The sequence below is a fragment of the Rhamphochromis sp. 'chilingali' genome (genome assembly GCF_963969265.1).
Source record: "Rhamphochromis sp. 'chilingali' genome assembly, chromosome: 14".
NCBI lineage: Eukaryota > Metazoa > Chordata > Actinopteri > Cichliformes > Cichlidae > Rhamphochromis > Rhamphochromis sp. 'chilingali'.
The window spans coordinates 18,641,113-18,669,024 of record NC_137941.1 but is presented as its reverse complement, the minus strand read 5'-3'; the positions used below and the strand labels follow the sequence as shown (position 1 = coordinate 18,669,024).

The 27,912-nt window shown below is 39.3% G+C and overlaps 1 protein-coding gene across 2 annotated transcripts; it reads left to right on the top strand.

The window, feature by feature from the left end:
- The first annotated feature begins 109 nt into the window (after positions 1-109).
- On the top strand, positions 110-27,208 carry LOC308409795 (rho GTPase-activating protein 6). 2 transcript variants are annotated; one of them, XM_080902781.1, is made up of 13 exons: positions 110-511; positions 11,267-11,426; positions 12,009-12,080; positions 12,846-13,108; positions 13,307-13,502; positions 13,984-14,039; positions 14,129-14,279; positions 14,392-14,540; positions 16,681-16,860; positions 24,834-24,931; positions 25,101-25,351; positions 25,860-25,928; positions 26,013-27,208. In XM_080902781.1, exons 1-13 carry the CDS (start codon positions 365-367, stop codon positions 26,579-26,581), a joined length of 2,361 nt encoding a protein of 786 aa, XP_080758907.1. In that variant the 5' UTR covers positions 110-364; the 3' UTR covers positions 26,582-27,208. The 2 variants fall into 2 exon arrangements, with proteins under 2 accessions (XP_080758907.1, XP_080758908.1); XM_080902782.1 differs by lacking the exon at positions 110-511 and adding an exon at positions 6,795-7,016.
- Positions 27,209-27,912: the final 704 nt, after the last annotated feature.

Here is a 27,912-nt window from a genome sequence, read left to right as displayed (position 1 = left end):
AAATAAATAAAAATAAAAATTCAGCTGAGCCGCAGGAGGAACTTAAATGCACGCTTTCTGAGTCACAGCCTACTCTAACTCCTGAGTGTATTGGCTGTTTTGGTGTTCGGGGGGGAATTAACATAACTTCTTTAAATGGATGTTAAATGATGAAAGCAGGAAGCAGTGAGTCAGTGTTGGGAGGTGGAGGAGGCGACCTGGGACTCCAGGCGCGTATTTCATAATTCATAATACGGAACATGGTGACGCATTGGGGGACCTGCTGCTGCTGTGAAAAAGTCCTTCTTTCGCTCGTTTAGTTTGGACCTGATTATGAATCAGTTTTTCCACTTTTTTCTCCACAACCTGACAAAGTGAAGAAGATATGTCCGCTCAAGGACTGTTAAGCACTGTTTTCTCATGCTCGCTAAGCCCCAAAAGTATTGCCAAGCGGAGACTGAGGCAGACCAGGAGCTTGGACTCGGCGTTGATGCAACATTGCGGTACCGAAGCGGAGGAGACGTCGACTAAGGTCAGTTGACTCGCCAGGTTTGATTGACTGACACCACAAATATAGGCTAACCGGATTTTCGGCGTACTTCCTCTGGTGTTAAATGTATTAGAAGAGGTCGCAGACAGTGATGATGTTTGTAGGCGATTTTTGTGTGAAATGTTTTTGATGCTGACATGTTTTACTAAACTGTGGAGATGCACGTGTCCTAAAATTTAGGTTAGAATACAGAGAAATATTAAAAATGTTTTTTGTACCTAAGCGTGCAAGAGCGAAGCACAAGAGAGAACTTGTTTATACTGTTGCAAAATTCAGGAAGTAGTTGAAATTCCCATATGGATGATATATAGCCATTTATTATTTTATCTCAATTTTGCCTTTAAGGAAAACACTGGGAATTCGCTTTCAACAAATTTATCATCATCATTATCATTTATATTATTTGATTTATTTTTGATTTTCAGGTGGGCTAAATATCATAGGAAAATCCTCAGTATTGCAACATCACCAAGTCCATGACTAACAGAGCTCTTAGTTTCATGATGAGATGTGTAGACTTTTGATGCAGTCTGTGTGTCTCGGGACAGTAAAAGTGATTCAGCTGGTTGCTTTTGTCAAAGTGATGTCAGCACAAGTCTTTGTCTTAACCAGCTCGTTGAACTTTGACACATTTGGCGAATCTGACACAGTGAGGGAAATCGGGTCGAAGCACATAAAAGGACAGACGTTTCTTTAGTATTAGTATTTTGCTATTATATTTTATTTAGCATCCTATATAAAAAAAAAACACCCCTGTTCTTACTTAAGAACTCATGGTAACTGTTTGTATTGTATAATGGAAATGCATTACAGATGTGACATTCTAATAGGCTTCCAATAAATGCCAGATATCTGGTCTCTCTTGCAAATCAGAGCCTCAGAGCCTTCAGAAATTCAGTTTTCAGGGAATCTGAATGAAGCTGATCTAAGCTGGAGACACACCCTTTGTCAGCGAAGACTTTAATGTGATTTATGACTTTTTGGAGTGTGTGCATGAGTTAGCATGCACTTTTTCTCTTTTTTCTACTGAGCATTGTTGAATGTTCCTTGTGTTGCAATAACAAGCTTAGACGTGCAGGCAAATAACAGAGTTACTTTTAGTAATATTAATTTAACTGAGAATGTGAGGAAGTATTTACACATTTATAGAAAGTGCAGCTGTGCAATTCCAGCGCAAAACTAGGAAGAACTTCAGTCCCTTGAGCTGAAATCTGAAGTCTGAGATCATTTCTAGAGACCCACGTGACTGGTGTTAGCTTGCAGCGACAAGTGCCTTACTGTATGCAAACTTTATTCAAGGTCACAAATCAAAGTCACATTTTCTGAGTTTGTCCGACAAGTGGTTCATTCGGAAAGAGTCGAAGTCTTCTGCAGAAATATTAGTAAAAACAGGCTGACAGTGTTTTCGCCTTTCCACAAAATACTGCTGTATCTCCACCCACTAAATTCCCCAACTTTGCTTTTACTAGTGTTTTTAATTACTTAAATGCCAACCGCTATTGATTTTGGATAAGAGAAGATCACACAGGCAAACAGAGGGCTTATAAAAAATATAACACTGGTTGACACTGCTTTCTAATGATGACATGATTCAAATGATCAGGATGACTGGGAACTCATTGGTCCGTCAGTGTGATCCTGACATTAAAAAACACAATCTTTTCTTGTTTAAAGGGATGTGTCAGAACGGTATTTTTGATCTATGTTATTAAGTGGTTTGCTAGCTCCATAGGTTGAATATCATTGTGTTTTATTAGTGGTGTACTCACTCAGAATCTCAACAATCTGAGTGGAGATGGAAAGCAGAGACATCTGGTTTACATGAAGAAAGCCTCTCTTTCTCACAGTACAGCAGCATGACCTGATCCTTGGCTACAGTCCCTCAGGCACATATTTCTTCCCACTAGAGACTGTCCGACAAGAGACTGCATGGCATGGGGCTAAATCTGCTGGCTTACAACTGCAGCACTATAGTGTCAAGTTTAGTGTCTGATAAATGGAAACCAATGTAAACATATGTGCAAAATCATTGTTTTATATCATTTTGTCTCACATTCATCTTTCCACTGGTTACATAATAGAAAAGTTACGATCTGCTTAGTGTAAGTTAAACTGTATTCTCAGCCAAAATTCCTGGATACTTACACTGAATAACTAAAACCCATTCATAATCTTGGCTTCCATGAGCTGTTAAAAGCTTATGGATCACTTCTTTGTTTGTTTGTTTTTTTGTTTATATTATAGTTTCAGGGATCCCCCCCCCCCCCCCCCCCCCCCTCCCCAGTTCTGATCTGTGTATGGTGCTCAAGAGTGCCAATGAGAACAGCATGGTCCAACACATTCTCAGAAGACAGGACACTGAGCACTGAAAGATTTATTAAATTAAATAATTTAATAATTTACTAAAAATCTAAAGTGTGCTCAGCGCTTCAATATCATGACAGTTGGTATGACTGCCCAACGCTAAGTCTGTAACTTTTTAATATGAGTGTGTTGGTTCTTTCTCATGTCCTTATAAGTACGTAGACTCAGTTGCAGTCATGGTAAGCGTCCATTTGAGCTGTTTTTGATTTTGCCTTTTACTGGCTGCAATTGGACTGGAGATATCTGAAAAATGTTTCCTGACTTTTAAATCGGTGATGTGAAAAACTGCATATTTGAAATCATTAAGTATCTTTTTTGGCACTCAGTTTTAATATCGTTCACATGGAAAGTCACAGAGCTTTTGAAAACTTGAATGACTCAATAGAGCCAGATTAGATATCCAGCTATAAATTAGATCTAACATGGTAAATGGCAGGGTTATAACTGGGTTATTGCTTATCAAGCCTTTAGAGGGAGCCATGCATCATTTTGCAGGAGTAATGTAGCGAAGAAATGAGGATATTCATCACTGGAACAATGATTAGGGCTTGTTAGGAGATAATCTCCAAATGATATCCACACTCATCTTGAATTAATTAGTTACTTATTAGTATATATTTTACAAAATGTCTGCAATTATACTGTTATCAACTTTCATACTTGCACTGTTCATACACAAGATCATTAGTCCGTCATTTGCTTAAGCAGCATGGCTATTGGGTCACATTATTTATTAACTTCATGCCAAGTAGGAGGAGGCTGAATATATAGGTTGATAGATTTTGTCAACAACATTAAAGCAAATTTGTTTCTGATGACTAGAGAGCTTCTTAATCTATTCAGGCCTTTTGCATCATTATTTATGTATAGATACTGACATAGAGCCTCAATTCACAAGCCACCAAGCATGCAAGCAATTTTCAAGCTTTCTAAAACTGCAGTGTTTGCGGCATTAAAGTTGAAAATGAGAAATCACAATGAGCCTCAAAACACATCAGAATGGAGCCCTGCGCGCTGGGTATATTGTTTCATGTAGAAAAAGAAACAGTGCAGCTTTGGCGTCATCTGCATTCCTCTAAGCATCACAGCACAGAGATGGCCTGAAGGGGGAAAAAAAGAAAAGAAAAAGAGCTTGCAGGAAACTCAAAACTGCACTCTCGAATCTCACTAAAAGGAATTAACTTTATTAAACGCTGGAGGAGGCATATTTAAAGTGAAATCGAGCTTGTTTTCAGAACACTGAAGTTAGAAAATATAGAACTAACAATAGCGCTGAAAGCATGACTGCAGTTAGAGCGCATAAAGTGCCCTTTTGAGTCACGTTTGTGACTCACAACTGAGTACGAGGTGTCTCACCAAATTGTCGTAATCTTTCAGTGTGCACGTAAGCGTTGCGCTTTCAACAGGAACATGTGGTTTCTGAAAATTAGCTCTTAAACTTTGACTGTTGTTGCATTAACTTAATAGGAACCGTATTGTAGCGGGGTAAAAATTCCAGCTGTTCCAGCTGTTGTGTTCCCAATGATATGACAGTATGATTATCAGTCAAAGGAGCTTGGAAAGAAAAGCGTCTGGACTTCTTTAAGTTGCTTGAAGACGTTTCACCTCTCATCCGAGAAGAGGTGAAACGTCTTCAAGCAACTTAAAGAAGTCCAGACGCTTTTCTTTCCAAGCTCCTTTGACTACGATGACCTGGATGACTGAGAACCTTCACAGACATATGATTATCAGTCAAAATATGTTCCAGTGGATATGAAAAAAGCCTTTAAATGTATTATTATTGGTTATATCTGTTAAAAACAGTGTAACAAAATGTCATAAACCACCCTTTTTAATTGTGAATCCCTGTATTCACGTCTTTTTCCGAAACTACCTAATGTGGCGTGTACAATAAACAGTTGCTTAACTAACACATGAGCACGCACACACAGCGTTCGTCTATCTGTTTATTTTTTAGCACTTTAATGATTAACCTGCTACTATGATATTCGTTTTAGAGTAAATTCGATTGATCTCAGCTGTTTCTCAAGTTTTGTGGAAGAGCTTGCCGGTGATTCAGTTATTACTGCTAAGCTGTCCGAAGAGCTCTCAAAGTGATGGAGGATTTCTCCACCCAACATTGCTATCAAAATGTTTTGTGTCTGTCTGGCGTGCTGCTTCCTGTTTATCATCCCAAAGCATTAAGAAAACTCATTTCCAGAGAATAAGTCTCAGCGCACTTTACAAGAAGATGTGGAAGAAAAATAAACAAGAAAAAGAAATTTGAGGCATGACTCTAGTACAAAGAGATCTACAGGTTTTAAGCCTTGCTTTATTGTTCCTGTGGAAGAAGTAATTGAACTAAGCAAACCTGTAGATTGGAAAAAGTTTGGAATTGCAGATGAGAATGAAACTTTGTCTAAAACACTCAAATATTTTGAGTTTGCTTCTCGCAAGAAGCCTCTGCTTTCCAGAAAGGAGAGCTTAGATTTGTTGACTTTCGTAAAGCTGGGATTATAAAGTAATTTCAAAGTTAAATATTCATTAACTCACAATTGTCTGTAAGTAGAGAAAATTAAGTACTGTGGCTATTCTTGGTAGAAGTGAGCATTTATGTAAGATTACTCCAAAGACGCAAAGCAGAATGCTCATTTAAGTAGATGTTGTTAACATCTCTTTTCATCACTCTCCGCTGCGAACAAATCAGTGAACAGACATGTTGACGTTGAAGTGTATGGGTACTACAAAGGTGTGGTACATTGGAGGACTGCTTTGTTGCCTGTGGGCCATAACAGCTTGGCATCACCCACATGGAAATTACATTAATTTTACAGGATAAAATCACAGTGGCTGTTTATGAGTTGAAGCTCAGCATGTTAATTCTTTAAGTGTATTAACATCAGAACATTACTGTGTTAATAGTAATAAATACTTGAGTTTTCGGGAGATCATATCACACCTAATAACCGAAAACGGTTCACATGCTTTTCATCTCTGTAGCTGCTGGCCCTTTATTCTGACTACCAAGTTCTGCAGACACAATTCAGAAGCTTTAATTTCAGCACTATGTCAACGGTAGACTGCGCCAGCTGCTGTCATGTTATGTCAGTGTGGACGGGTTTCACCTAAGGAGCTGCTACAGTTTTGACTTATCATACAGTAGCAGGTAAAAGTGGAGACGTCCGAAGCAACACTAATGATGACCCAGTTCTAGTGAAGTGAGTACCTCAACCCAGCTCCTGAGGACATGAGTCAAGGGACTGTAGGGTTCATTTTCTCAACTACTTGTGCAATTCAGGATTGTGGGTGGGGTTGATGCCTTTATAAAAGACTCATATTGAGTGCAGATACAGATGAAGCCTATCTGCAGCGAGCACAGCTGTCTGCTGGATTTAACAGTCTAGCCCTTATTTTCAAGCTATTTAACTCTAGCGTTAATGTTCTCTGGCAAACGGCTAGTGTAAAAGCTTACACGATATAGGAAACGTGAACTCATCAAGCCAAAGGTTGCAGCACTGTGCACCAAGCAAAATGGCATATTATTAATATACCAATAGGTCTAGAGCATATCCCAGCTAGCAAAATGCCCAGTAAAGTAAAAGAACGAAGTATTAAAGTATTATTATACTTTAATATACTCTTTACTTGCTTTTTTAAATTCATTTACTTATTTATTTTATTAGAATTGGGTTCCCAAACTTCTCAGTAGCAACAGTGCCTGGCACGGCCTTTTGGGTAATGTAGTTCTAAGAATGATTGACACTTCTGAAGTATCGCGCAAAGCGACAAACTGGCTAACCGTGCGTGCTTCTGATGTACCTGCAGGTATGCACTTCTGTGCTTTGGGATTCGTTTGTTTACTTGACACAAAGAGAGCTGACTCTTCCTGTCGCCCCCTCCCTGCCAGGCCTAACTTTATTTATGAGGCTTGTAGCAATGTAAATCGTACCCAGAACTTGTGTCACTTGCCAGTAGACGTGAGGCCGGGCAGTGCTGGCTGTAAACATGTGGGTTGCTTGTATCAGGGACGATGGTGTGAAATCGGTTAATTTGGCACTAATGGGCTCTGAGCGCAGTTGAAGGGTCACTTCTCGTCCGCGGAGACTTTGTGATGGGGGATCTGGAGCGAAGCATCACTTACGCTGTGAGTAATGTTTCAGAAAGTTAGCGATCTGAGCTGTTGACGCTCTGAATGTTTCCTAAACAGTTTGCAGAGTACATTTGCAGGCATTAGTGTAATGACATAAACTCGGGACGTGCGCTTATGCCCGACAGACTTTAACGCTTTTGATCCGTACGATTTTAATAGAGGTGGCATCACAATATTTCCACTCATGCACCTGCACTTTTACTCAGCATACATTATGCGTCAATATTATTAGCCTTATCTTATGATGGCTCAGTCCTCTAAATAAATGTATTTTTTTGTTTGGTTGTTTCGTTTTTCAATAATGGAGGTTTAATAATGGTTGCAAAAAACTACAAACACAAAGGGAAATAACAGCTGACATCCACCCTTGCGTGCAAAAATCTGTATACCAGTGTTGAATGTAGTTGTTTCATTGCTTATTCAAATCTAATGCAGAATTCACTGTACAACTCTCCAGCAAATAATGTTGACACAGTGTAAGGGCTCCATAGAAAGCTCTTCCTGTAATGCCCCATTCAATGGCTTCCTGAGCACTAAAGAATATTCATCACCCCTCTGGATTTTGTTTAAGGGTGGTTGATTGGTGTAATCTGAGCTTTCAATCTAGCCATATTGTATGAACTACCTTGCACATTTCCTCTCATTGTATTCGAGGAAGCGCTATTGTGTTTCAGCAAGGCTTTGACTTAAATTTAGGTCCTGCACAACCGGGTGCACCTGTATTTGAGAGCTGTGTATCAGTGAAGCTGGAGTGTTTCAAATTTAAATAGATATTCAGATCAGTTGCTATAAGAGCATATAAATGGATTAAGTTAATCACTTGATATTAACGTACCAGTAAATTGAGGATAATGCCCCATCAGGGACAAACATGAGCAAACGGTAATTCCACCTTTATGATGACAGCTTCTGTAGCATCTTAAAACAGCTTTTTAGCTCTGAGGTCACTGTAATCTGACTAATTTGAAAAATTACAAAAGGCTACTACAAAAGGCAGTAATTGTCACAACCTGTTAATGATATGAAAAAGCACTGAATGAAATCTGTTCATGTTTGGACATGACAGAATTGAACCTATTGGCTAAGAGATATTGCATAAAAGAGGACGGTGCTTGGAACTGCACAAAGCAAATAAGTGGCTCTTTGTTTCTGAGTACTGTAACAACTGGGAGAGACTGTGGGAACCCAGCTCACCATCACATCAGATACATGGAGTGCGTTTCCACTCCCATACAGTCACAAAAGAGGAATGTGTGAACAAAGTGACATAACTGCAAATGTGACTTACTCATGGCATTTATGCAACTGCAGTGTTAATGATTTAAGGTTTTAAGTGTGTAGTTTCTGTCCAATGGTCAAAAAGGTAATGCCAAAAAGCTTTGTAAAATGCTGACAGCTAAGATAATATTTATCTACCACTCATCCATCTCAGGGTTGTGAGTGATCTGGAGTCTATCCCGGCTGCCACAGGGCAAAAGTATCTCCTGCTCATTGCCACTTTGAAAGAAAAGCCCTTTATTTTCATGTATATATTATATACAATTGATCAGAACTGTTGTAAATGGCAAGTAATGATTATAGGAATCACTAATCATACATTTTTTAATGGAATATAGTTGTACACAAAAAAAAAATCAAAAAAAATCCAAGCTTATCACATTAAAAGCGAGACTGAACGTGCATCTAACATTTAAAGCTGGCAGCAGAAAAGAGTCACAAATCTATTGTGATACATGCCAAATACAGGTTATTGACTACTTTTCTTTGCACAGTAAAGAAAATATGTTTGTCATAGAATATTATTTGCCCGTGCATTACAAAATGATTAGATGCTAAAGAGCAGCTTCTTTCTATAGTAGTTCCATAAATTAATATTTTTTATCAGTTAGAATTATGCAAGATTATGTGCTGTAAAGAGGAGGATATCTAAAACTGTTCCAATTCTAGTTGGTACACTTAAGCACTGTTTTTTTTTTTAAGTACTTGGCAAGTAGGTTGTTCCAGCATGTTGGGGAACTTCCCACACTTCTCCTGCGGTTTTAGGCTGTCTGCATTGCTTCTGTCTCTTGATATCCTAGACTGACTCGATGATGTTGGGATCAAGAGAATCTGTGTGGCCCAGGCGATCTGTTGCAGGACTCGTTGTTCTTCTTGTCACTGAGGATAGATTGTGACTGTGGCTAAAGGTTTGGGCTCGGTGTCATGCTGGTGAATGAATTAAGACTTAGTCAGATGCCTCTCTGAAAAAATGCCTGCGTCTTAAACTTTTTCACTGCTTTTATACTGCACATTGTCATACTGTATGTGTGCTAGATAATGGTATGCTACTGTTACACAGCCCTAATTCTCATTTAATGGGAGTGAGCCACTTTAGTGTAAGCCTTATCCCGATAATGAGTTACTAAGCTTCTTTGGAAAATGGCTCATATGACTGGCTTGACTGTACTGGATCAAAGCAGGGTAATCTCTGGGATGGAGATGCTCAGAGGTTGAGTATTTCAGATCAGATTATTTTCCTTGTCACTACTCCAGTATAAGACCTTTAGAATATCTGTAACAGTTTTTACTAATGAAGCATTTTTTGTGAAATGGCTTTTTAGACGATAGACAAGCACCTGCTAAAACTGTACACACTATACTAAATTGAGCTAAAAAGAAATTAAGATGATGCATTTCACATTTAAGGGGAGCTATTATTGCACAGTCAGTATTGGTGTTCAGCTGATCTAGTTAAGCTTTTGCTTTTTGTTTGGTTTCCAGCAGCTGTGCCCTATGGCAGCGTGTTTTTAGGTGTTGCACAAATCCATATGTCAGTTTGTTTCATTCAGATAAAAACAGTTATGCCATGAGGCTTTTATTGTGAAAAAGAAAGGACTCTGTAGTTCTGTGAAAAACTGAGTACTTAGTACTCAGTATGAGTAAGTATATGATGATAATCACATGCACTTGATTAATTTGTCATCAGCAAGTGTGACCACCCCTATTAAAGCCTAAGTTTTTAAGGTTTTTGTTGATCTGGTGTAATCGGCGCAATGCCGCAATCTTCACAGAAGTGGAAGTCCCAGCAAATTCATCCAAAGGTCAGACTCAGAGAGTCAAAGAAATTGGAGAAAAAAAAACTAAGAGCTACATGTCAGTCTTTACAGGCCTCAATTAGCATGCTAAATGTTATAGTTCATGACAGTGCATTTAGGAAAAGACTGAACAAACACGGCTTGTTTGGAAGGTGTTGCCAGGAGAAACCCTCTTCTCCCTAAAAAAAAAACTTGGCAGCACGGCTTATCTTTGCAAAGTTGCATCTGAACAGACCGCAGGAGCTCTGTAACAATCTCCTTTTGTCAGGCAAGACCTAAGTGAAGATGTTTGACGAAAACCAAACACAGCATATCAGAACAAACACCTCATACCAGCTGTTAAGCACAGTGATGGAGGGGTGCTCTGTCCTCAGTCTGTCCGACAGCTACAGCTAGGCCAAAATTGAGTCATACAACAGGACAACGATCCAAAATCACAGCAGCAATTTGCAACAGAAAGATTGAAAAAGAAAAGTTGGGCCAGGTGTTGCATTGGCCAGTCAAAGTTCAGACTTTGGAACAATGTCTGCAAACCTCAATGAACTGCACCGTTGTACAGGATAGTGGGCCAGAATTCCTCCAAAGTGATGTAAAAGACTATAAAGTCATATAGAAAATGAATAATTCAAGTTATTGCTGCTAACGGTGCATGCTATTGAAAGATGGAGTGTAGTGGTTTTTTTCTTTCACAGGAATGCATAGAGTCTTGTGAACACTTTCTTTTTCACATGACTGCATGTGTGTGTGGACAGATATGGATGCAATCTGTAACTACACTGTATGGTGGAGGCATACGGTCAAAAGGCCTCACATTACTGGGGCACAAGTTCAGTCAGGCAGCATCACTAATGTCAACACCTCATAATTCTTGTTTCGACATGCAGAAAAAACATTTGCGATGGACTACATAAAGTGTTTAATACAATCGCAACAAGAAATGAATAACATTTGCACATTGCAACCTGTTTCTCCCGTGCAGTCTGTCAGTTTCCCTCGTGGGAAACAGTTTTGATGATTTTCAGCTGCCAAGTGAAGCAGAACTGCAAGTGTTTGCCAGTTGATGCACACTGCCATCTGCAGAGAGTGTGACAGGTCATGAACGTATGACACAAATTATGGATGTAATTGTCTGATGTGCTTTAAAACCTGCATGTTTGTGTTTGCCCTCAGGGTGACTTCACTTGGAACAGCTTGTCAGGAGGCACTGTTGGCCTCAAGCCCGTCCCCCTGCAAAGCCTCTCAGAATTGGAGAGGGTTCGTCTCCAGGATGTGGCCTTCAAGCGATTGCTTCGGTGTCATGACCTGGGCTGCCACATCACCATCCCTAAATGTATTACCACACACAGACACACACACAATTACAGGCCTCTTCTTGTCTCCCAAGTTGTTATTCTGTCTCAGGCAAGAAACTTTCTGAAAAAACACATGCTGAGCAACAGATGGGAAATGTTCCTCTCTCCCTTTTCTCCTTTTTGTTGTGTAAGGGCGTCATACTCATAAACTCATTGGTTTAATGACGTGAGCTCATCTACGTTCTCCAGTAATAGGCTGAATCATTTCTGGATTCCACTACTGCTGCCCTCTATAAAGAAAGCTTTTAAAAACTGTTTATTTTCTGGTGAGCTGTCTTGGTTTTTCTTGTTTCAAAATTGTCCCTGGAGTCTGTAGTGCTTTGAAAACGCCATAAATAGAGTACATGTGAAAAATGTGCTGTTTTCTGAAACGGAACAGTCCTGTAAATTCACGGTGAATTAAGATTTGCTTTGCATGTCATTATCTTGACATTTTTTATATAGTTTGTTTCTTAGCTCTTTTGTGTAGTGATCCTGAGAATATCAAGTGGAGCAGACATAAACAGAAACATATTATCTAGACCTCTGTTTTTTTTTTTTAACTGTGACTCTTTTTTTAGATGGCCACAAGCACAAGAAGACACTCAGGAGGAAGTTGGATTCATTATCTAAAGAGAAGAGTAAAGACAAAGGTAACATGATCAGGATATAGTCTTAATTCTGGTGCTTTAAAGGGTAGTTTTCTCCCAATTTTCTATTTACAACATGAAGTAATGGCAGCATAGCAGGAACTTTGGTGCTTTCAAGCACTTCTTAAAGATAAACACAGCTATCTTTTAGGTCTGTAGGAGAACCACTGAGTCTTGTAAGACTTTCATTCCCTTCCAGTTTCTAGTCTAGTCAGCCTGTGACATTTTAAAAAATACTCTTTTATCCCTTTTGGCTGAAGCTGTATCGACTCACTGAAGCCGACAATCTCAGCTTTTTATACCCACGGAGCACTGAGCGATCAAAATCAGTACAGAGAGGGCTGTGATCTCCAACCACCACGCTGCCCCGCCCGCTGCAACAATCCAACAGGAAAGTGATGTTCTCTGTCAGACAGGCAGTCGAGGGAAATAACTAAAACAATCTTAAGTGGTGGCTTGTTCGTTACAGCCTATCCTCAGGCATGCCCAGCCCCCTCTTTCCTCTTTTCCCTTTTTGTTTACAAAAGCACTTGGGAAAGTATGTGCTCCCTCACTCTGAATATTAAGTGTGGCTGTAGAACAGTGTTCTTGGCATTTATCTTGAGCAGGATTTATTTAAAAATATATATTAAATGCTTTCTACGGAAACTAATCCAGAGAGTAAAATGGATAATACGCTGCCGTGATTGACACATCTAAAGAGAAGCTTTCTGTTGACTTATATGTGAACTTTAAGTCTCGCTATCTTGCTCTTCCCCCCTCACATAGACACCACGCCACAGGCGTTTGGCATACCACTGTCGCATGTCATATCCAACGACCGCATGCACAAGCTGCGGCACGATCACCCACGGGAAGAGCACAGTGACCCCACTGAATTGATGCTATCCTTCCTTCATCTTACATCTAGCTACAAAAGGGCTAACAAAGAGCTCTCCAGCAGCAACTCGTCACTGAGCTCCACTTCTGAGACCCTTAATGAATCACCACTGCCCAGCACACCAGACATAGCCCCACGGACACGCAGACGGGTAGGCTTCCCTGTCAACAAACCTTACATACACTGATGTAGAATAACAAGTTATTTGTCTGATTATGCTTGCACTCGAGATTTCTTTGAGAATTTGTGACCTTTTTAGATGTTCCCCCGGAGGCTGATGATGTGGCCATTCACAGCATATGATCAATTGCTTTTCCAGTCATTATACTGTCACCCATCTGCTTAACAGGGCGGAGTGTCTGTGGATTGCATCACTGACCTTGATGACAACCAGTCTCGGCTCTTGGAGGCACTCCAGCTGTCTCTGCCAGAAGAGGCAGCTGGCAACACGAAGAAGCACCATGACGAAAAGCTCAGCCTTAACCCTATTTACAGACAGGTGCCCAAGATAGTGGACCAGTGCTGCCAGCACCTGGAAAAATACGGTACGTAGTGCACAAGTAAAGGTACATAAACACAGTGCAGAATACCAAATTAAATTCTATAAAATGTACAGTAATGCACCTCACAGAAGAAGGTCCTGGGTTCTAATCCACCATCTGGCTGGGGTCTGTGTGGAATTTGTGTTCCCCTCAATGTCTGTGTGCGTTCTCTCTGGACACTCTGGCTTCCTCCCACACTTCAGAAACATGTAGTTAGTGGGGCTAGGCTAATTGGTCATTGGAAATTGGCCTTAGGTGTGAATGGTTGTCTGTCTCTTTGTGTTGGACCTGCGAAAGATTGGGGGCCTGTCCAGGATGTACCCTAGCTCTCACCCTATGGCAGCTGGGATAGGCTCCAGCCCCAGCAGAAGAAAATGGATGGATGCAAAATGTACAGAATATCCCCTTAAACACTTGGTTAAATGTTCATTGTCTTGCGATGCAAATGCCTTGGAAGTAAAGGAGCATCTTTGTCTTTGTTTAGCCCTACAGACAATTGGAATTTTTCGTGTTGGGAGTTCCAAGAAGCGAGTACGACAAGTAAGACGTCAGCTTAGCTTTTTAACACCTCTGCACTTTATCCACGGGTAACCTTTTAACCATATCAGTTGTCACAATATTTTACCCAGCTTCGTGAGGAATTCGACCAGGGATGGGAGGTTTACATGGATGAAGAGCACAGCGTCCATGATGTAGCTGCATTGTTTAAAGAATTCTTAAGAGACATGCCTGAGTCACTGCTGACAAAAGAACTTTATACAGCCTTCATCAATACAATGTGTAAGAAAAAGACACACACAATAAACAATCCACTATCTTCTGATTACTTTGAAATTAATGTTAACTGTGTGTTTTTTGTTGTTGTTGTTGTTATTGTTCTTTTCTTCTACAGTGCTGAATTTTTTAGAGCAAGACAGTGCCATCCAGCTCCTGGTGTTTATGCTTCCTCCCTGTAACAGCGACACGCTACAGCGCCTCCTCAGCTTGTTGTCCACTGTGTCTGCACATGCTGAAGACAGCCTGGACAGTGAGGGACATAAGGTAGAGGCCGGTTTTTACAGCAGTCTAAAATGCTTCCAAGAAGCACAAGCTTTTGTGTGATGAATTTTATATAAGTGTGAGGTAGCACACAATGAGGTGATGATAATTTAGTTAATAATTTTGTCTTCTTTGCTCCCAGAAGACACCCAGAGTTTAACCCTTAGGAACTGCCTCTTTTGGCAAGAACTCACATTTTATAGCTTGTTGATTCTATCGCTGAATAGGAAAAAATATGTTAAATCACAAAACAATCTCATTGACAAACTGCTGATACATTGTATCCCAACTGCCATCGGAGGGAAGTCAAAAAGATATGCAGTACATCTGAGGCCTCTTATTTTTAATTTGAAGGAAGGGACATACCAAAACGCAACACCTTTATGGACAATATGGTTTCTTTAATAACCATTGAGTGAGGACATAAACACTGCACGTTGGTATCATTCTCTTCTGTCTTAGGGCCAGATTTACTGTTGTTCTGTGCAAAACCCTCAATTGGCTTTTTAAAAGCTACTCTTGGGATTTACTTAATACGCACAGTGTCAATTTTGTGGCTATAAAACATGGACACATTTTGTGGATTAAATTTCCCTCTCATGGTTCAGAATTTAGAAGATGAACAAAACATAAGCATTAACTTCATAGGTTTTGAGGTGGAATAAGTATCATTCAATTAAGTTTATTTCACAACAGTCAACAACAACGGTCGCCTCGAGGCAAGCATCATTTAATGAAATTTGGTAAATGCTCTTTTCACTGCGTGGCAAATAATAAACCTAACTGGAAGGGCCAATAAGTGTAAAAAATTAGGGAGGAGATTATTTAAATGAATCATACAAATGTGATTTACTAAGGACTGTTGCAGGCAAATTAGTGCAAATTACACCATTATTTAACTCGGGAAAAAGCATGTCTTATTTTGCGCCTGATGTGGCTGTGATAGTTGCCGCTAGGAACGTTAATTTATTTGAAATGCCAACAGGAGATGTTATCAGAATGAGTGCGTAATTGCTGTGGGTGGATTAGTCAAAGTTGTAAGTGCGGTGGCAGAACTTTGGCTCTGTCCTTTGGCTCTTCGCTGTTTCCTCCCACTGAATGTTTAGAAAAGCACTTCACATATTTCTTGTCCTCAATCACACTGGTATTTCAGTGTAACAGGGCACAACTTAACATGGACACGCAGTGGAAGGGGACAATAGTTTCCTAAAACAAGATGGATACAAACCGTGATGTATGAGAGGCAGCAAACGTACTTTTTACAGTGAACAAGGTAGTTTCCAGTATTTTGTCCTTCAAGTCACATTTCTACACAGAGATCAGCCCATACAGTGATAACTGCAGAGAGTACAAAAGCCTGTACATGTCTTTACTCAGCAGTGCATACACACAGTAGGGGTAACTCCATTAATATTCAGACAGGATCTGATGGTAAACAGTGTTTTGTGTTGTTATTCTGCACATCTCACAGGACAGCTGTTACAGATTCCAGGCGTATAGGTTTGGTTGTATTAAAGCAGTTTTTCTCCACACCTGAGCTGTCAAAGCTAGCCAAAGAGCAGATGGCCCAGCATCCAAATTCCCACAAAGTTCTTACCAGTTTCTTACAAATATATAAAACGTTCTCCTTAAGCTGTCTTCAGTAATTTGCTCTGCTCTTGGCAGCTTGTGTTGGTCATTACTGCGATGAGCCGGCTATGTTTGCATGAATAACTTAGTGCCTTATTAGTAGATCACTTGCAAAAGCTTTCATGCCCACAGGTGTTTTCTTTTTCCATCTTTTTTTCAATTGCAGCTAATTTTCCCTGCAAAAAACCTGATATAGATGGATCTGCATATTTGATTTGACAGATTTTTCACAGTAGATCTCATCCTGACATAATCCTAATGGGAATTTGTGACTCCTCCTGGACTCGAACCAGCGATTGTTCATGTTTTTGCACTGTTATGTCATGTTATGCAGCACTTTGTTTGAGAATTACGAGACAGTTAAAGTGATCAGCTTATCCCAATATGATTATTAATCATCAACTCAAAAGCAAAATATGTGCAAATACATTGATATAATGAAAGTTTAGTTGGAGGATGTGTTTGTTCAGTAGTTTAAACATGTTATGAGAACTCTGTGTTCTGTTTTGTTTAGGTTACAGGCAACAAGATGACATCGCTTAATTTAGCTACCGTCTTTGGACCCAACCTCTTACACAAGCAAAAAAACTCAGACAAAGAATTTGCAGTAGAGAGTTTTGCCCGTGCAGAGGAGAGTGCAGCCATCATCGGCGTTGTCCAAAAGATGATCGATACATATGATACGCTGTTTATGGTAAGGGCTCTAACTGCAAACTAAGATGTTAAACATTCTTAAGGTTTTCTTTGGTCAGTCAGTGTTTGCTGTTGTGTCTTGTGCAAGTTCACCCAACTAGATATAAAAATCGACTTCAAATAAAATATGATTCCAGCCTCTGTTTTGTTGGTGTGATGATGCCAGGATCCTCATCTTCATTATCTACATTCTCTGTTTTTCAACTGAAACCTCAGCCGAGTCACACTTTAGTTAAACTATCTGAAAATTATCTGTCAAGAAAATCAGCAGGGTAGAAGTCAATCAAACATGTATTTACATTAATTATTTTCTCAGTGCACCTTGCAAACATCTGGTAAATGACTCACTATAAACGAGCAGTGTAGGCTTTTTTTAAACCCTTCTGGGGGGCATCATCTAATTAATATGGAGAAGAGTTTCGTTCTGATGCGATTAATCATGTTAAGGTTCACAATTGAGGAAGGAGAATACAAACCACCCATGGTCCAGAAGGTCTTGGTCAAACAATGATTTTAATGACTACACACGTGTGGGAAGAACACTCTGTACGCCGACAGCAAGTGATCTCCGACTTAATCAAAGCATAAACAGATATTTTATAGCATCAGGGTTTGATTTACTGACGCCCCTTCATGCGTCACAGATACATTTTATACATAGATCAGATCAACACCACAATGACTTTTAACCCAGAAGATCATCTTCTATTTTCATGGCTGGTACTTTCCGTTCTTGTCTTAAAGTGAATTGTTCCTCTTTCTTGCCGAGACATGACTAATTTCTCCTCTAAATAAATCTAACTCATGTGTGTGTATGTGTTGACCCCACATGCTCTTTCTCAATTCACCTGTTGCACTTCTGACCTTTTACCAGACCAGAGGCTCACTGAGACTATATGTATGTTTTCTACTAAATAAATGTTTTAACCAAGAACCTCTACTTAAACCTTAATATGAAATGACCTGATATATAAGTGTTTTGTAAGCATGTATTGCAATTCCTTCTATGGCTCCAAGTCACTTGCACAATAGATTGTCCGGACATCGCGCCGAACAAAGCTTCCGACCCCCAATTAATTGACCGAGCTCCAACTCTTTAATAAGCACAGATATGCATTGTGTATAAAATAGTCATAACTGCTTAAGGCCTTCTTAAAGCTATCTGTTACATTGTTAAAGCCTCGTCTTAGCCTGCTGCTCAAAATAACTTCCACTTCTGCAAAACTCTCCAAGCCTGTTTCCTGTCCTGTTACTTTTAGCCTTTCTGAAAGACACACTGTTTAAACCTCTAAACACAATATAAACTCCAGATTATATTATTAATGCAATGGTAATGATGACAATTATTTAACAATAGCAGTAAAATAATTTCCCTGCTCCACACTCCCTCTCTCGACCTCTGGAACACCAGAGGTCGCAATACATTGTGTCCTCGCTCAGACCCTCTCTAGCCGTCCTCTGGCTCAACCAGCTCCCATTCGAGAACACTCCATGTGTAAGCTTAGGTTTTCTCGGTCCCTCTCTGGTGGTTCAGCAGGCCTCGAGATCTCCAGGGTCCTCGCCCCTCCTGTGGTCGCCGAGATCGATCTTCTGCAAAGGAAACAAAACACCTTTTCCTGCCTCTCCCTAACTTATCCTTTTTGGGACTCTGTAATCAAAAGCATGATCCTAATTATGTTCTTAACTTATTGACTTGTATTTATATATATTCTTCAACGTCCTATGTGTTAACTTCATTTTAACCTCACATTTCCTATGTTATCACCTGTTTTTGGTATAGCCTTTTATTTCATTTTGCTCATTTTAATGTAACAATACCTTCTAATTCTAATTTATCAGACTTAACCAAAATATATGCTTTCCTTCCTCTTTGGTCCTTCTTTAAGTTCAGTTAAAAGCTAAATGAATTTGAGGCCTTTTGCCTGGAATCAATACTGTCATGTGTGTTTCTGTGTAATATCTGTCTGTGTAAGCCTACATTATAACCACTTCTTCTAAAGATCAAAAAAGAAATCAAACCTGTTCTCCTCCTTCAACCCTCACTAATTTTCCCCTAAGGATATCTTTTTGTCAACGTGTCCCACAATTTCCCTCTAAGATTTGTGCACAGCTTTGAAAAACCGGCATTGTATCTTCTAAACAGGATTCAGTTCTTTAATCCTTTAACCTTAACATAAAAATAACAGTTTCAGTTTTACCATATCCAAATGATCAAAAACCCAAAAGGTCCTAAAATGATCCTAAATTATTAAACAATTAAATTATTAAACCCTAAACCCCCCTTTATCTTGATACATTTCATGTGTCAAGATACTATACAAAACTTAAAAATGCTCAGTTTCCCCACTCATGATCCAATCTATGTCATAAAAATAAACTTAAAACAGAACAGTTATCAGTCATGTGTTTCTTCAATTAATGATAACTGAGTTACATCAAAATGTTTCCCCTTTAACATTTGGCATTCTCCCAACAATATACTATAATCCCATAATCTAACCCCAGTCAACAAAACAAAACAGAAATTTTCTCTGGTAAAAGCAAATTGTTTGTCCACATTTATTCATCCTCACATTCACTCACACATTCACTCCATATTTTTGCTAATAGTGGAGCTTCCCGCGTCAGATTCTCCACCCTCAGCAAAATGAGCTCAGTCATTTTTTATTTTCCATAGGAAAATATTTCTTTATGCTTTTGGACTGGATTGACTCGCATAAAATCCTTTTTACAGGGACTTACGACCTGAATAGTCCCCAGGTAGCTTTCTCCTCAGCCAATTGTAATCTGGAAAGCCCCCTTATATTTGCTCTTCCCGAGAATTTTCAGCGCCGTTATTCACTGTTGCAGGCCTGCTTAAAACAGAAATGGAAAAAATAGAGCTGATTGTTAGCTCATAAAAACAAAACAAAATCACCTGACAGGTTTTCTTTAAGTGCACTGTTACAAAATAATGGGCCCAATTTTTAGACATGTCCATGTTTCCTAAAACTCCCTCTATTAAAAACAAAAACAACAACAACCCGAACCTAACTGACAGAATCAACCCATCACCACAACAACCTCAACAACCTTAAACACACAAAAGTTTTGCCACCACATAATTTCACCTCCTCAATACACCGAAAGTCTCATTAAAACCACACAATTTGCACACAAAAATCACCCCCTTATGCTCTGTAACATACTTCAATTCAGCATAAAACATAACCCCCCTTACAACAACATATCACTAAACTATAAATTTCCTACCCAAATCTGTACTTCTCTTCTCTGCTATGCTTCCTCTTCTGAAAGTCACTTCCTCAGTCACACACACACACAGGAAGTTCCTTCGTCACCACTCACTCCAACTAATTTGCATACTGAGTCATCTCTCAATGAGTTGCTGTAACAACAGAAACATATGTTTAAACATTCCCAACTCATTAAATCATTTTATTTCTTTCTACAGTGATCACTGGTTTTGATCACTCAGTACGAGAGAGCACTCCTAAGTCACTCTTTTAAAACTACTTTAATCACTTTTGTTTACATAACTCACTCCCTTTGTCATATGGCTTCTTCTATTCCTCAATTACAAACTCAAATGCATTTTATTAAACATTCACACCATTGTATCATTCATACAAAATAGCAAGCTGTTCTTCATTGCATATGTTTGTGTTCTTAGCCAGGTTTAATCAGTGTCTATGCATTAAACTCCATGAGCTTGTCTTGTCTTTATAAGGTTAATGCATTTTCTGTTTGTGTATGTGAATTTGCATATGTTGCTTTTGCAGTGTGTCAGACTCCTGCACAATTCTCCACTCAAGCCGTCAGTTTCTTTCCCAAATCTGCTAACCCAAATTTTAAGTTCCCACCTTATTAACAGCATCCCTGCTCCTCAGCCAGAAGTTAGGGCCCACTTGTCAGGTTTATGGAGACATGGCGCTGTGAACAATTCAACCAGAAACTTGCCTTGGCATGTCCAGTCAAGTTAACCTACAGGTTTCTTCCGACCGCTGCATGGGGAGAATTGATCCAGGTCTCTTTCGCCCCTAAAGAAACACAACTGAGACATTTTCATTATTATCATAAGTACTTAAACTACCCGTTTCCCTCTCTCTGGTCAGAAATCCCAACTTATGTCATGTATATACGTGTAAGCAGGTCTTCATTGCTTTTCCTATGTATTTTGTTAATGTTCAGTGAGTGTAAGCTGCTTTCTTCATTGCCTCTATATGTTATAGTCAGGTTTAATTCATGCATCTTTTCTCTGATTTCTTAATTCAAAACTATCTCACTTCTGATTCTTTCCAGAAATAATTTCACATGTAACACTTTGTCTATGTATGTTTTCTATTCTTGTTTACCTCTTTGTTTGTGACGGTGGACATCTCTAAACCATCATGAGTTCAGGCTTTCATTTCAATCCAATTACACCCTGTATTCTCACAGTCGAACTCGTCCGGCTTCGCCTCTCACTGGTCACTGTCCTCTTCTCTCAGTGTCCCTTTGTTGTCTGGAATTCCAGCAAACACAGTCTGTTTCTTCTCTGTTTCTCTTCAGTATTTTCCTTTTGGATCAAGTCCCAGCCTGGCAAAATACCACATTCAGTGCCTTTAAACAGTCATGTCACACTGTTCTTACCAGCCTGCTGTCCACCGTGCATGTTTCATCACGTGGTTTCTTCTTTTCTGTTGATCCTCTCAGTCATCTCTTTCAAGATTAACGAGTCAGTTGCACTGTCTTTTGGCTGCTGTTAATTCTTGAAGTCCACGATGTTCTGTCGGTCTTCATCAGGAGATTAACTGTCCTTTGAGCTTCTTCTCAGGATGGGGACAAGTGCGAGGTCAAGCTGTAAAATTTTAAGCCAAAATCTGGCCTGTTTTCTCCCAATTATGCTACTCTAGTGGTTTTGGCGCCGTACTCAAAATTCCAGGTTGAGAGAAGTCCACCTTTATTTATCTGTAATCTGTGTTAACACACTAAAACATACAATTAATATCCTTTTCATTTCTTTTCTCAAAACCTCCATTCGCTTTATCTGCCTAAAGTTTAACTCATCTGTTTCTCTCTCTGGGTGCTCACTCGTCACAGTCACTTCCTTTTATGCGCATGTAACTTCCTGTCACACACACACAGCTTCTCAGAGCAGCTCAAGCTGCTTTTCTGTTTCTGCAGGCTAATCAAACTTATTTTGTATTTACAATCTACAAACCCTCTGTAATTCTACTAACTTTTGATCTAAAATGTAGCATCATTCACACAATGATTTCATAATCCTCTCACACACACACCTTTTAAATAAACTAAACTCTTATAACATCACTCATGCATCTCTTAAATTAAAAACACTTTCAAACTTTAAAACATCCTACTTTACATCACCAAAGAAATACCTCTCACACCTTTATTCATCATTCAAAACCTTCTAGTCACCGCATTCACACACTTAAAGTGTGACCAGAGTTGAGGAATATAACTCAAAACACACTTTCCTAAGAGTATTTTAGACATGCTTGTCATAATCAAAAAGAGCAAGTCAAAAACAAAAAACAAACGAAAAATTGAAACCTCCATTAATTCTCACCGCACACACAAGAAATTGAAAAAATAAACCACACCAGCAACTAATGCTGGAGAAAAGTTACTACTGAAAGTAATGTGTTAGTCTTAAGTATATACAGTGCACTCAATATATTTATATATCTACATCCAAACTCAGTCAATTACTATACATCCACTACGGCAACTCAAAACTTTATTTATAGTCCTCTAATAAACATAAATGGCATCTTAAACACACACTCTACAATGTTTGCAGCAGTATTTGTAAAACCAACTGTGGCTTAAACAGTTCACTGCTTACTAATTTGCATTTTCACACTCACACACACACATCTAAAAATAGCAGCAGGCAGTCAGTGCATTACTGACTCGACACACAGAGATCTCTCACACCAAATTTTCTTATTCTATATTACAACGACGTCTTATATTTACAACCACTGTCAGATCTGTCAGCTTTAGCGCCTACACAATTTCGACAAATTTAAAATAACCGCCCAGCGGATAAACTCCCTGAGTTTTTTGCGACCAATTCACCAGTATCTGTCCAACAGTTTCTGGCCTCATCTCTAAAGTCCCTAACACAATTTAAAAGCGTCAACCAACCCAAACTTTGCCTGAAGCTCTATTTTTGGCGTTTCACAGCCAAGGCTTACCCCGAAGTGTTAGGTTAAAGTTACACGCCCGAAGTCCAACTTCTTCTGACCAAAAAAGCGCAGGTACCGTTCCAAACGGTAAGGAGACTAACTCCTAGCTTCATTCCAGGATGCCCTGTACCCCACAGTTAAGCCAAACTGAACTAACCCTGTTCGCCGACAGGTCAATGTCGCGCGTCCACGACAAGGAGGGAGCGTAACCTCCGGGCTCTGCGCTTCCTAGAACCCCCACGGTTCCGTTCTAAAATAATTTATAATACTTTGAAACAACAATCAACACCCAAAACAAGTGTATAACTGAGGCAGATGCAACCTAGTGGTCAATTTGACCGCTCAGGTCCACTCTTATGACCAAATTTGGACTCTATCCAACAAAATAACCAATTCCCTACCAAACTACTTGAGACTCGAACTCAATTTCTTTGGGACTTCCACCCAGTATTTAAACTTTTCTTATCAGACTCTTAACTGCTTTCATTTCTTCTTAGCAGAACTCTAACTGCTTCAACTCATGAGATTTTTCATCAAAATCAAAACAGACATCCACCAGTAATTTCAGTGAGTAGACTTAAATTTTATCATATCCAATTTGGCACACTTTGGAAATAATTCAACAGGTAGTGCCTTACCTTTTGGATAAGCCGGCTTATGCCCACTCACTTCGACCACTGGAATTCATGTCTGCCCGTCAGACCACCTAAGACCAAATTTCTCCATCTACACCTCCAATTCTCCCTCCTCAACCACCGGACGAAGCCCCCAAATGTTAAGGTTCACAATTGAGGAAGGAGAATACAAACCACCCATGGTCCAGAAGGTCTTGGTCAAACAATGATTTTAATGACTACACACGTGTGGGAAGAACACTCTGTACGCCGACAGCAAGTGATCTCCGACTTAATCAAAGCATAAACAGATATTTTATAGCATCAGGGTTTGATTTACTGACGCCCCTTCATGCGTCACAGATACATTTTATACATAGATCAGATCAACACCACAATGACTTTTAACCCAGAAGATCATCTTCTATTTTCATGGCTGGTACTTTCCGTTCTTGTCTTAAAGTGAATTGTTCCTCTTTCTTGCCGAGACATGACTAATTTCTCCTCTAAATAAATCTAACTCATGTGTGTGTATGTGTTGACCCCACATGCTCTTTCTCAATTCACCTGTTGCACTTCTGACCTTTTACCAGACCAGAGGCTCACTGAGACTATATGTATGCTTTCTACTAAATAAATGTTTTAACCAAGAACCTCTACTTAAACCTTAATATGAAATGACCTGATATATAAGTGTTTTGTAAGCATGTATTGCAATTCCTTCTATGGCTCCAAGTCACTTGCACAATAGATTGTCCGGACATCGCGCCGAACAAAGCTTCCGACCCCCAATTAATTGACCGAGCTCCAACTCTTTAATAAGCACAGATATGCATTGTGTATAAAATAGTCATAACTGCTTAAGGCCTTCTTAAAGCTATCTGTTACATTGTTAAAGCCTCGTCTTAGCCTGCTGCTCAAAATAACTTCCACTTCTGCAAAACTCTCCAAGCCTGTTTCCTGTCCTGTTACTTTTAGCCTTTCTGAAAGACACACTGTTTAAACCTCTAAACACAATATAAACTCCAGATTATATTATTAATGCAATGGTAATGATGACAATTATTTAACAATAGCAGTAAAATAATTTCCCTGCTCCACAATCACCAAATCAATGAGTGAGGATGAAGGAGAAACCAAATTTATGTCTTTTTTTCTAGGTGCCCCCTGACCTGCAGAATGAGTTGTTGATGAGTTTGCAGGAAACAGATCCTGATGTGGTGGATTATTTACTGCGGAGAAAGGCCTCACAATGCTCGTGAGTTTCTGCCTTTTGTCTCATTGTGCATTTATGTGCATGCATGACTACTTAAATGATCAGAATCAAGCACACATTATAGCTCGTGGTCACAGGTTTTTCTAGAATTGAGTGTTTTTGTCCAAACATACCCATCCATTAATATATTGCGTCTGCTTTGTCTTCACAGAGAGCCCAGCCTTAGGTCAGAAGAGTCGTTCTCTCTGACTGACAGACGCTTGTCCAGTGACTCACACAAGCCATCTAGTGGAGAGGTTTCCCCCTATGACAATAACTCCCCCGTCCTGTCCGATCGACCGCGGTTTAAATACACAGAGGACGGCAGTCTGCTCTCAGACAGAGTTCCCAGACAGGACAAACTCAGAGACCAATCAAAAGACAACTCTGGCAGTACCTCCCCTACACTTTCTACTGACAAAGGTGAACAAAATTCATTTCAACCATAGTTTTAATGTATAAAGTGTAACTTGAAAGATCTGTGGAATTTTCTTCCTGAGAGTTCACTCCCACATCTATGTTAGCCAACAGTGCCTTAAAGTCACATTAAAGTCACATTAAAGTTCAGATATAATGAATACCTTTGTAATATGAACATAAAACAGTAAACATGACAGTATATTTCCAAATAATAAAACATGATAACTTCTATTTTTTATGGTATCATTTTGATGCTTGAAATACTCCCAAGGAGGCGTTTATTTCTCTCTTTAAAAGACAAGATGGTCACATGTCATTAAACATTTCCATAACTTCCAGTATCTAATATATCTAAGATAATTTCTTTGTAAACGTCACATTGCCAAGGCCAAAAGGAAACAGAAAGAGGCTTAAAAAAGGTGAAATAGCTTTAACCTTCTCATATTTTGCATTGAGATAATATGCATTAAAGCAAAGAAAGTAATCCTCTTAGTTCTTTTGTTTCTGTTAGAGACCTCAGCTGACAGTTTCTGGGACACCTGGCATGAGCTGTTCGGAAAGGATTTCACTGGCATCGCCGGTAACTGAATCCATTTTACATGTTGCTCCAGATGGTCTTTGGATATGGAATAAATGCTGGATGCTAATGAATGTTTTCTCCCAGGATACCTTGGAGACGTGTCGGAATGTGACTCATACGGCTCATCCGAGGGGCTGAGCAGTCACCAAGGTAACAACAAGCTGCCTGTCAGTGCAACACAAATGTCATTGGGCGTTTCGGAATGCAGGCCACACCCTCCGGTGACTCGCTGCAGCAGTGGTCCTGATGACCAAAGAGAGCAGAGACATCCAGAATCGTTATTATTACATCAGGCAATGAGCAGCCAATCGGGAGCTGTTAGCTCAGACAACTTAGCACAAAGGACAGGATGCACTGAATGTCCATTACTCCAGGTCAGGACTGACAGTTTATCTTCCCTTAACTGCTCTCGACCTCTAAGAGAGACTCATATTTCTCACTCCACACCCTCCCTCTTAAAATCTCAGCATGACCCCCAAATCCCACAACAGTCCCAGCAGAGCGCTGACTTCAAGATTGTAGATACAGCAGATGCCACTGGGCCTGGAGAGGAAAAAGGCCCTGATTCTTCAAACTGGCAGAAAGAGAGGTGGCATATATGGAAGATGATGTCAAAAGAAAATCCAGAAGCTCTACCAGAAACGTTGGTGTGACCCACTCTTAACTGATAAGCAGACTGTGGATCAATGTTTTATAAAAACATGTGCACGTCTCCTGTCACATCATCAGGTTATCATTGTGTGCAGTTAACATTATCAGTTGATTTTAGTGTTTTATACTGAATATAAAATGCTAAATGATATATACTTGTTATTGTTATTTTGCACTAACTATATAGTTTAAGCATGATTGTGTATGTTTTTGTATTTTTTTTTAAAAAGAACCATGAAAAACTTGTATGTAGACTTGAATGTAATAATTGGACTTGAATATTGTTTTATATTAATGCTGAATGTAAATATAAAAAAATGTATTTTAATATTTCTTTAAATTTATAGCAACCTAATCTTGACACATCTGTAAATGCTGCAATAATATGTGTGTCTTGAGTTCATGGCTCATTGTTTTTTTGTATTTTTTCTTTCAAGAAAATGCTTACATTTTAACAGAAGTTCGTCAGCTTACCAACACTCCTAATTTTGTGTTTGCTACAAAAGAAATTATTGTTAAGCAGCATTATTTGCAGATATGAATATATTTAATATAAGTTTACAGTCATTTGTAATTTAATGAAAAACAACTTTCTCCAGGTGTCTCCTAATAAACAGACTAAGAGTTGTCTCTTTGTGGTCACATTTCCTGCCTCACACATTTGGCTTCACTCAGATTCCAGAGTCCTATCTATCTAGCAAAGGTTGTGGGCTGTACCAGGAAGTGGCACGTATCAGCACCGAACATTGAGATATAGTATTAAATTACATTATATGATATGAATATATGTATATATTCATTTATTCATTTATTTTAGGTTCAGGTTTACTAAAATGGCTACTGGTAGGCAGCAGGAGTTCAGAGCACAGTGAAACAATTTCCTAATCTGGCCACAAGAGGGAAGCATAAGACCAGGAAACTTTTGTATAGTTGGTTTCCTTGCTGTTTCGAAACCTTGAACATCAATATGGATCTGTCAGTGGCTATAACAATTCATTACATATTAAATAGAGTTTTATTAACTTTCATTCCTATTGCTTTTCTTCCACCACTATGATTGGTGGTGGGGATTTCATGTGTTGGAGTTGAGCTATGTTCATGTTGGAAAAGATGAGTGATCTTCTTGGGCCACGGATTTTGCATTAATCTTACTCTGTGCTAATGGACATAAGATCTGAGACGAGCTCATATTTAACATTAAATGGATGTTTTGTTGGACACAAAAAAATCATCTGTCTATGAAATTTGGCACAGATTCCAGACAGCTGTGCTTCATTATGATTAGTCAATGTAACATGATGGAATGATTGTGATTGCTTGAACTGCCTATTTT

What these genes read in the sequence shown, in the direction of transcription:
- LOC308409795 (XM_080902781.1), top strand. Translation starts at nt 365, where the DNA reads ATGTCCGCTCAAGGACTGTTAAGCACTGTTTTCTCATGCTCGCTAAGC. An exon ending in CATATGATACGCTGTTTATG is followed by an intron (nt 16,861 to 24,833) that starts GTAAGGGCTCTA and finishes CTTTTTTTCTAG; the next exon opens with GTGCCCCCTGACCTGCAGAA. An exon ending in AGAAAGGCCTCACAATGCTC is followed by an intron (nt 24,932 to 25,100) that starts GTGAGTTTCTGC and finishes TTGTCTTCACAG; the next exon opens with AGAGCCCAGCCTTAGGTCAG.